This window comes from Salvelinus sp. IW2-2015, linkage group LG11, assembly GCF_002910315.2.
Source record: "Salvelinus sp. IW2-2015 linkage group LG11, ASM291031v2, whole genome shotgun sequence".
Taxonomy (NCBI): Eukaryota; Metazoa; Chordata; class Actinopteri; order Salmoniformes; family Salmonidae; genus Salvelinus; species Salvelinus sp. IW2-2015.
The window spans coordinates 27,360,985-27,371,844 of NC_036851.1; the positions used below are offsets into that span (position 1 = coordinate 27,360,985).

The following is a 10,860-nucleotide window of genomic DNA, read 5'->3' on the forward strand; positions in this document are numbered from 1 at the left end:
AGAGAGAACAGGTCTAGTGTGTGGTGTGGTGTATTAAACAGAGAGAAGCAGGTCTAGTGTGTGTGTGGGTGTATTAAACAGAGAGAAGCAGGTTAGTGTGTGTGGGTGTATTAAACAGAGGAAGCAGGTCTAGTGTGTGTCTAAGTATGGTTCTCAATCAGAGACAACGATAGACAGCTGCCTCTGATTGAGAACCACACCCGGCCAAACACATAGAAATAGAAAACATAGAACACAAAACATAGAATGCCCACCCCAACTCACGCCCTTACCAAACCAAAATAGAGACATAAAAAGGATCTCTAAGGTCAGGGCGTGACAACCATGCCATGTTCATCTAAAATTGTTTCATTACTAATTTCTTAGATTAAACCCACCTCCCCCACCTAGAATCTGTCATCTTTAAAAAAGAACACACTCGTCTTTAGCACCCACACAACCACACTCAGGATATGGTAGTAGGGGTGACATGTCTGAGGAGGAGGAGGGTGTTATTTATATAGCCATAAGTCCAAACAGAATAACGACTTCAGACAGGCCATTCTTTAGCAGCCTGGCAGTGAAAGCCCCCTCTGTAACTATGCCAACAGAACACTCTGATTCTGCCATCTCAAAGTGAGAGAGAGGGATGTCGGCAGAAGAAGAAGAGAAAGAGCTTACATCAAGGAATGGGTTAATATGATGGAAAATGACAGAGTTAAAGGGGACTTCCTTATTTTTTTCAAATGTACAGCCCTCTCAGTGACAGTAAACGATGATTGACAATAGAAAAATCTGTTATGTGAAAATGAAAAGATAATCCCAAATGCCTATTCTTGAATGACCAATGACCTTTGTTTACATCTACCCAGAATGAGTCAACTTTAAGGTTTTCTAGGTCACTGTTGTCCAACTACAGGGATTTGCACTAAGACAATTCACTCAATCATATTTTGGAAATATTATCCAACCGGATAAAACGTAATTTAAAGTATTATAGGATAAACTATAGGAACCGCTTGTAGGAAATCGCGTTAACATTTAAGAATAAAACACTGCAGTCAGTCCACTCATGATCACACACAACTATAATCCATTTAGTTTTTTTCTGAGATAAAATCTGTAACATCTCTCACTCTCTTTAGGAGGTGGAGTTACGGTGTGCTTAGGGCCCCAATGGAATGATGAGTCATGCCCAGAGTTTTAACTGGTCAAGTCATGCGGACAGAAAAACAGGAGACATTGAGACACATTTAACCAGTGGCGACCCATCATTCAGGGCAGGTGGGGCAGACATTTTTTAGGCTTGCCTGTTTTGCATGTTATTTTGGCATCAATATGCGTCACGTATCAGTTTGCAAACAATGTAAAAAATTATATATATAATTGAGTTAATAAAGCCGCATACAAACATGGTCTCTTTTTTGTTTTCTAGAGTAAGGCAGCTCCAAAATGCATGTGTTAGCTAAGTGCTTTCTGTGGTGGTGGGGCAAGCCAGCAGAAAATACGGAGCGTTGCGCGGTGATTGGCTCAGTGTTCTGTCACTCATGGGGACTTTACGTCACTGCCAAGTGTAAGAGGGGACATTGAATATTCTAGCCCTTCGGCCCCTGCCATAGAAGTGGCCATCCAAGAAGGCTCAATGTCATTGGCACAGTAGCTTTGATTGGACTGACCATGTCAACGTCATTCTTTCACAATCTTAGCTAGCAGTCATCATCATGAATCAAGTCGACAATCTACTGGCAAGTCCTTTTTAATCCTTGTCATATGAAGAGAAATATTGAAGAGAAATTATAGATAAAACGTATCGGTGCTCATCGGCCATTGAACATAAACATTCGCAAATTGCAAATTCAACGAGTGGTTTGGAAGGAATCAGTGACAGTGGCTGTGTAGTCCCAAATCCAAGTTTAAAATGATAAACATTCAACATTGGCCATGCTGTCAATGAAGCATGGTTTGTGTCGCGCTTCAAACAACTGTTAACTCGTCCTGTTCAAGTCAGCCGAGCACAACAATGTGAGTCCAAAAATGTATGGTATGCTGCTTCATAAAGGATGTAATATGCCAGTGGGATATGCATACTGTAGCTAAGAAAGTAATACTAAGTGTATGTTGTGTAGTAAGATGTTAGTAGCCCATGTGCATCACCCTAATAATTTGGTCTATTTCCCCCTCTTAATTTCGCCTACTGTTCTGACTGTTCTACTGTAGCCTATAACCTGTTTTAGAGAAATGTAATCATCGACTATTGTAAGAGCTTTCATTGTCTGCTTATATGCCCCCTTTATTTATCCTACGGTTCTGACTTGGTGTACAGGGAGAATACTGTAAGAACTGCCCACGTTCTGAATTCTGTTGCTGTACATTTCAGAGGTGCTGAACAAATAGTTATATTGATTACGCCCGTCCTAGCTCGCTCATTGTCTTAATCAAAATACAGATGGACTCTTATCCGCTTGTCGTCCCCTTAGGCCATAGTTTGTACATCTCAGTTGTCAGTAGAAACCACACTTGTTTAAACAAGTCAGCCATATCAGCTATGTTTTTTTAAAAGGCAGTAAATGAGGCTGAATGAACTGTTTCACTGCCAGATAGGCTCCGCTGATAGCCAGGTGTAGCAGTGGTAAGGTGTTGGGACTGCTGTTGGGACTCTGCTGTTGGGACAGCTTTATGTAGGCCCTAACAGGTGGTAGGCACCGTTTGTCACCGTTATAGTGCAATTCATGTATTGTTTAGTGTTGTGTTGTGTAGTGGCTTTGCTGGCATGCAAAGCATCCCACTTTTATTTATTTTTTGCCCCACCAAGATTTCTATGCTAAAACCGCCACTGCATTTAACTGTAAAATCTGATGAAAAGATGATAAGTAAAACAGCCCACCTCCTCGTTGAGGAGAAGATGGTTTCCTCTTAGTTTAGGGCACCACCATGTGGTTATTTAACATGCAGGAATAATGTACAATGTAATCAAATCAATTTTTATTTGTCACATGCGCTGAGTACAACAGGTGTAGACCTTACGGTGAAATGCTTACTTACAAGCCCTTTCCCAATGATGCAGAATTAAACAAGACAAAATGAAAACACAAGAATGAAGCTACTTATATACAAGGAGTACCAAAACCATATCAATTGGCAGGGACATGTGGTAATAGAGGTAGATACAGTATATACATGAAGGCAGAGGTAAAGTGACTAGGCATCAAGATATATAATACTTAGTAGCATGCTATTTTGATTGGAGAGTACTGACAATAATAAGTCATTTCTCCATGCACTTGTCCTATCCAACAGCGGAATCAGTGAAATGTTTGTATACTGTATTATCTTGTTAATTGGCTCTGAGGATACAGCATGAAAGTATGTGTGATTCTGAGGTTTGTTAGTGAATTCTGAGTGTGTTTGTGTGTTAACAGATGAATGATGTGCTGCTGTACACCTACCCTCAGCAGGACGGGAAATACAGACTGAAGAATAGCCTCCCACTGACTGGGATGAAGGTCAGAGTCCTCCATCTCTCCCTCCCGTTTTTCTCTCTCTCTCCCGTTTCTCTCTCTCCCTCCCGTTTTTGTCTCTCTCCCGTTTCTCTCTCTCTCTCCCGTTTTTCTCTCTCTCTCCCGTTTCTCTCTCTCTCTCCCGTTTTTCTCTCTCTCCCGTTTCTCTCTCCTCTCTCCCGTTTTCTCTCTCCCTCCCGTTTTTCTCTCTCTCTCCCGTTTCTCTCTCTCTCTCCCGTTTTTTCCCATCACCATTTACCAAATTTCTCTCTCCTCTTTGTCTATATCACTTACCCCCTCACTTCTCCCTCTCCCTCTCCCTCGCTCTCTCCCTTGTCCTCTCTCCCTTGTCCTCTCTATAATTTTGTTTTTGTCTCTATGTTACTCCCTCTCACTTTTATATCTCTCCTTCTTTTCCTCTCTCTCTCTTTCCTCATCCTCTCTTTCTCTCTATACCCTTCTCAAACCTATTTGTCCTCTCGCTCACTGATTCCTGATGGGTCTGTGTAATGTGTTGTTGATGTTCCAGGTCAGTAAACCCATCATAGAGAATGTACAGAACGCTCTGAGTATCGAGGGAGCAGACATCTCCATCACCTTGGCAGCCAGGTGGGTCACACTAACACACACTCACACCTTGGGTGGCATGGTCGGTATAATGATTGTAGTTCACAGTTCCCACGGTCACCAAATGCACTGTTTAAACAGTGAATTAAGTATAGTAAAGCTTCTCGTTACAAGGCCTTTTGGATCTTTTATAAGTAGTGTCAGTGTTGCTTTCCTGACCATCTGTCTAGATGTAGTCAAACACATCACTGGTATATGACAAGTATGGTGAGAGGGCTTAATGACCTGTGCTCTGTGTGTCCCTGTGCAGCTCCTGTAGTGAGAGAGAGGACTGGTTCCACACTCTGAGTCGGACAGTGTCTGACCACGCCAGAGGACCTGCGCCATTCAGCAGCTGCTCTGGAGAGGTGAGGAGGACTTTGACTGGGAGACAGAGCATACAGAAAAGTGACGCTAGCAATGTTAGCAATAGCATAACAATGCTCCCCACTCAATGACAATGGAAAACCAATACTCATACATTTACTGAGGTTATATTAACATTGCAGAGGGAGTATTTTCTCTTTTAAGCTGAGTATGAGTCACTGAGTATGACTGTGAAGTCTAGTATGGTAGCCGTAGCTCTAACTATATTGTCCTGTCTCTCTTCCAGGCCAGAGAGCGTCTGTGGCTGTCCCTGGGGGAGAAGGCTCCTACTCTGGTGCCTGTGTCCCATGTGATGATGTGTATGAACTGCACCTCAGACTTCAGCCTCACACTGCGCAGACACCACTGCCACGCCTGCGGGAGGGTGAGTCTCTCGCAGACAATGCATGGCTACGTCACATGGGAGCACAGTTTAGCGCAGTATGATGTGGCTGGAGTGTGTTATCCACAGTCAGGCCTGACCTGTGTGTGTTGGGTGTTGTGACGGGGTCCTGCTCTACTCAGATTGTGTGTCGGAGCTGCTCCAGGAACAGAAGCCGTCTGAAGTACCTGGAGGACCGCATGGCCAACGTGTGTGACCACTGTTACAGCGAGCTCCAGAAGAGAGGTGCATAACTCCTCCTCCTTTCCTGTACTGTATTGTACTAAACTGTACTGTACTATACTGTATTGTACTGTACTGTACTATACTGTATTGTACTGTACTGTACTATACTGTATTGTACTGTACTGTATATGCTGCTCTTGACTACTGGAGCATATTGAATGTGTGTGAGTCCAGGTGTTAAGGTCAGGGCTTCTCTGTCTCCATAGGAGGAAATGTGTCTGTGGCGAGTGGTACTGACAGTCCTCGTTCTAATCGCCGCTCCATCCGCCCGCTCTCTGCCGTCTTCCAGAACTTTCACCCTCCCAGCCTGTGGAGACGCAAGGGCACCGCCTCTCTGACCCAGGTAATCTCACACACAACACGCACGCACGCGCACGCAACACACACACACCACACCACACAACACACACCCACACACCACACACACACACACACACACACACACACACACACACACAAACCACTAATATTCTACCAAATGAATGGTAAAAGCTATTGTCCACGCACTAAACTTATATTTTAATGTAAACATACATTTTCCTCCAAAAGTGTCTCTTAGACGGGGTTTTTTCTAGCTTGATCTTCAATTCAAGCACCTTGGTTGTACTGAGGTAGTAGCAGTATACGTTCCCTTTGCCCTGTTATGTATGTAAGTAATCTCTCTGTGTGTTCCTGTGTTGTCTCTAGGTGAGTGTGTCAGAGGAGGGCTCTATGAGCGGGACTCTGCAGCGCAGTAAGAGGAGCAAGAGGAACTGGAAGAGGCTGTGGTTCCTCCTCAAAGACAAGGTGCTTTACACCTACCAGGCCTGCGAGGTGAGGGGGAACACACACTCCCCTTAAACCTGAACCCTCACACACACCTTTACCCAAACCACCTATCCCTGTAACTCTGTAATGTACACATACCCGACTCAGATGGAGAAAGAGCATAAAGTGTCTCTAGTAAAGCTAATTCACCCTCTACTTTTTTAGTCAGCAAAACCTCCACAAACTGCATCCTTAAAACGATGCAGGTTAATGATCACTGTGTATTTCTCTCTCTGTCTGTCTCTCTTCCTCCTCTCTCTCTCACTGTCTCTATATCTCTCTCTGTCTCTCTCTTCATCCTCTCTCTCTCTCTCTGTCTCTCTCTCTGTCTCTCTCTTGTCTCCAGGAGAAGGTGGCATCTGAGAGTTTGCCTCTGTTGGGCTTCACAGTGAAGCTGCCTGACAGGCCAGGTGGAGAGGAGACAACCAACGTCTTTGAGCTGTACCACAAGAAGACCCTGTACTACACATTTAAGGCCGAGGACAACCACACTGCTAAGAGGTGAGCCCTGCACTGCACCAAAAATATATCACCACATGATCTAACCAAAACTAACTCTGGGCCATAGTTATAGTCTTTAGCCTTTTACGTGGTGAGGTAAAACTCCTGGCCCCACTTACAGGCCTCATTAAGTCATGTCATAGGCATGACTCACATTGGCAGCAGCATCAATCAGATTGTTATTACAATGTATTATAATTACAGTCAGAACTTTTCTTTCTACCCAGATGGGTGAACGCCATGGAGGAAGCCACAGTTTTATAGCAGTGGCCATCTTGGGTGGGTTGTTGAGACTGTATCTTTGGATGTGCATCACTCACCTTCCAGTCTTACCCTGGGGACCTCACTGCCACTCTCCTGCTACACATAGCAGTGCCTCAGAATGCCTGAATGTAAAACAAAAAGGGAAGAGGAAGAGGGAGGAATATGTTCATTTTGGCTTTAGTCAGCTGTGACGGCTGTGTCTTACTGTGTGTGGACCGAGAGAGGAGAGAAGGAAACATGGTGTTCTTAAAGGAGGGGACATGCTCGCCTACTTTGTCACCCTCCAATGTCCCCATCCCGCTGCTACAGAAGGTGTGACGCCCAGAGCCAATTGAGGAGCTGGCACAGATATGTACCATTCTGGAAAATTCCACCAAGACTACCTATGACCCCCCCCCCCCCCCCCCATTTTTCATGGAATTAACTACTCTGGATTACTTATAAAAATTGAAAGAAAATGACATGCAAACAAAATGCTGGATTTATTAAAGCAAAGAAGAGAATGTTCGTTGATATCAAGCTATCACTACATTGACATGTTTTTGACACTAAGAGCCCTGACAAGGGGTTACATTTGGGGGTAAAGAAGACAAAACAGAAAATGAACATTAGCAGTAAATGTGTTTAAACTGCATGTCCTACTAGTGTGTAACCTACATCCAGAGGTTATGAAAATGATGAATCTGTTATTAATACACGTTGAGCACATGCCAACGTGACTGTAGTCTTAATGTGATGTCAGAAGAATGAGAGTGGATCTCCAGGTATTATTACACCATCCACCAAGGTCTGAGGTCATAGGGTCATTCACCCCTCCCGGTAGACCCAGTATGTGCTTCCATGTTCACAGTGCAATACAGCTTTTCTAAACCAACATGGCGGTACTTTAAAAGATCTCCCTCTATTTACTGAATGGACTCCCTATTTCCATCGTTTTATCAGAACACGTTTCCGCACTGGACTTAGCCAGCTTCACGTGCCTGACATTTTGAAGCACAGGTTCTGCTCAAAGTATGACTATTGTCTTGTATGGTTTTGCATTTAATGTGTTTCTTAGCTACATATTTTCGCCATGTACTGTATTTTCTGAAATGGCCTTACTTACAGCAATTAGTTCATGTAAATACATATGTAGAGATTTTGATAGGCAAAAATGATTTTGCTATATTTGCACTCATAAAAGAAGAATGGAACTGAAAGAGCAATGTAGTGAAGTGCACTCTTCTTCTAAATGTTATTATTTGATCATGTGTCTTGGTCAGCCTGTGCCAAACTCACTAAGCCCAGTGCCTGGAGTTCGTTCTCTGTGTTCGCAAACCATGGATATATCAATTATCAGATCAATGACAAAAAAGAGGCTTGTCCTCAACGTTAAGTTGCATAATATGTCAAATTCCTATTTGTACCAAGCCTCAGCTCCGCCTTATAATGGGAGTGGTTTCCCTGGTGTGAAACACTGCTATCAGCCATAATCACTGTAGTGGACTTTGAAATGGATGAGTTATTTATTTCAAACTGTTGGGATTTCTCAAACAAGTAAAGTGACTAAGGTTGGATATCCTTTGCGTGTATCATTTTGTGTGATTTCTTCTCGCTACCCTGTGCTATTCCTATATTGGTCACTAGATGGCATATACACTGAACAAAAACATAAACACAACATGCAACAATTTCAAAGATTTTACTGAGTTACATAAGGAAATCAGTCAATTGAAATAAATGAATTAGGCCCAAGTTTATAGATTTCCCATGGCTGGGCAGGGGAAGAGCCATGGGTCGGCCTGGGAGGGCATAGGCCCACCCAGTTGGGATCCAGGCCCACCCACTGGGGAGCCAGGCCCAGCCAATCAGAATGAGTTTTCTCCCACAAAAGGGCTTTGTTACATACAGAAATAATTTAAATACGTTTTTTTGCCGGCATTTACCGGCACTGGCCATATTCAACAGGTGTTGAGCGTTTGTAAATGTATCAGTTATTCTGCGCTCTGACACACTCAGACGAGATTGCTCTGAAATTGGAATAGATAGCTAGAGCGAATTTACGAACGCACCCTTAGACTACCGCCCTTATTTCCACTGTGCCTAACTGGGCACTAAATATGCAGAAGTTGCAATAGTACAATGTTCTCCAATGCTGGAAGGGGTCCTGAGTGAAAATTAGATTACTGTGAAGCAGTAAGGCAACAGAGCCTGGGTGATCCAGACAGATAGACAGACAGGCAGCAGGTTGCAGTACAGGAGAGTAGGGCAGGAGAAAGGGCAGCACTGCTCTGTTTCTTACCTCTCCCCTGAGGTTTCCTGACCCAGAATAGTAAGGGGGAAAGTTTGTTTTCTGGGGTACCTGAAAGTTGCAGACACCTCGTTCTATATAGGTTGGATGATTCATCATCCAGTGCTCTCCTTTTTTCTATCTCCCAGGCTCCCTCTCTTTCTCTTTACTTTCTTCAACAGCATCCCTCATTCTTTCAACTCTTCCTCATTATTTTTGTCTAGCTCTCTTTGTGTTTCACAACGTATCCTGTTTCTCAGTTGTAAGGCTGTTGGTTAGGTCCTCTTTAGTTCATGCAGGTCTCATCCTATTTTCATGATCTGACTAGGAAAAACTTAAGGCCCTACTCATACTGCATACCATTCCAGTGATGCTTGCTCTTCTTGACTAATGGCCATTCATTTGTTCCAATTCATCTCCCTCTCCAGATACAAATGCCCCCCCCCCCCCCCCGTACCTGCCTTCTGCACCTGTTCCTATTATCCAGCCTGGCTTTTCTTAAAAAGTCTTCATTAGCAGTCGTACGCCATTATCCCATACTACCATACTGTTTCAATGAAAACACCAAATGTGAGAGATTAGAAACAGAGCAGGATGGGACAGAACAGTATGAAACAGGGAGATAGAGTGAGATATTAGAAAAATGGTGGTGTCTGTACAAGTAAGAAGTAGTGAGAAGGAGAAGTGAGAACTAAAAAGAGAGAGGAGGGAGGTCAGTTCTTCTCTTCCTGATAGTTCTTGTGTTGAGTGCACTCCTTGCTTTAGGATGGAGGTCGAAGGTGGGAGGATATGCTGTTTTAGCGAGATGGTACTGTAACAGTATCATAACCCTAACACACACCAAAGACATGAGGCACAGAGAGCGAAGCATGCTGCTCATCAATCACAAAGAACAGAACTGCTCAATAAGGTCAGCTGCCCTGGGCTCTAATTGTCTCTCAGGCTATTGTCTCTCAAATGCACATCAAACTATTAAAGACTTCTCAAATATCTATAATGAAGTAAACTTATTCAACTATTCCTTCCGACCGTAGAGAATGACAAAGTGAGAGCTGTATTGTGTGAACGCTGCCTTACTCCCATGGCCAAATTCACACTGACACACATCATTTATTGGGAGGCAGGTAGTCTAGTGGTTAGAGTGTAGAGGCGGCAGGTAGCCTAGCGGTTAGAGCGTTGGACTTGTAACCGAAAGGTTGCAAGATTTGTCGTTCTGCCCCTGAACAAGGCAGTTAACCTACTGTTCCTAGGCCGTCATTGAAAATAAGAATTTGTTCTTAACTGACTTGCCTAGTTAAATGAAGGTAAAAAAATGACAAGGATAAGCTATCTGACCCACTCACCAGAGAGGCGAAAAAGGTGGGTGTATTAGTTTTGCTCTCAGTTCTGAAAATGGTATTGCCATACACACCCTCATCTTCTTGTGCGTAAAGCATCACCCACAAACAGGGTTTTTCTGCTGCTTTATGTTCAAAAACGGAAAGCATTATCAATAGGGATGTAGGAGGTGGTTTAACCCATAAAGAGACTTAAAGAGTCATAGAAATGGATATGTGACAGAGAAAGAGAGGAAAGAAAGAGATTGAGGAAAAAGAGAACAAAATACTTTCTCATGACATTGGGTTGACATTTCTGGGTCTACACCTTGTCTCGCAACGCAGTGGAGAGAGAGAGAGGAGAACAGGAGAGGGGAGAAGAGAAAGGGAGAGGTAGAGGAGGGTGGAAGAAGAGAGGGACAAGCTGTTATGTGCCATTTTTTGCGACTCTACATGCCGCTCACACTGACAAGTCACTGTTACACCTCTTCCCCTTCCTCCATACCTCCGTCCCTCCACCAGTCCAGGTTTAGAATCCTCCCGCTCTCCCTCCCTGAACAAAACATAAAGTCCCTCAACCCCACAGCCCTGTGTTATCTATACATGGAGAGTGTGTCATGGTTTCCA

The 10,860-nt window shown here is 43.8% G+C and overlaps 1 protein-coding gene across 2 annotated transcripts in view; it reads left to right on the forward strand.

The window, feature by feature from the left end:
• The window catches only part of LOC111970101 (FYVE, RhoGEF and PH domain-containing protein 5), a 50,168-nt gene extending 41,969 nt beyond the window's left edge, over nucleotides 1-8,199 (forward strand). The window contains exons 13-21 of one of the 2 annotated variants that reach the window (XM_023996610.2): nucleotides 3,399-3,482; nucleotides 4,006-4,085; nucleotides 4,354-4,450; nucleotides 4,696-4,833; nucleotides 4,974-5,076; nucleotides 5,283-5,419; nucleotides 5,764-5,889; nucleotides 6,230-6,384; nucleotides 6,612-8,199. In XM_023996610.2, the coding sequence (XP_023852378.1) occupies nucleotides 3,399-3,482; nucleotides 4,006-4,085; nucleotides 4,354-4,450; nucleotides 4,696-4,833; nucleotides 4,974-5,076; nucleotides 5,283-5,419; nucleotides 5,764-5,889; nucleotides 6,230-6,384; nucleotides 6,612-6,648 (957 nt within the window). In that variant the 3' untranslated portion in view covers nucleotides 6,649-8,199. The remainder of the gene's footprint in view (nucleotides 1-3,398; nucleotides 3,483-4,005; nucleotides 4,086-4,353; nucleotides 4,451-4,695; nucleotides 4,834-4,973; nucleotides 5,077-5,282; nucleotides 5,420-5,763; nucleotides 5,890-6,229; nucleotides 6,385-6,611) is intronic. The other variant, XM_023996611.2, reaches the window with a different exon arrangement.
• The last annotated feature ends 2,661 nt before the right edge of the window (nucleotides 8,200-10,860 follow it).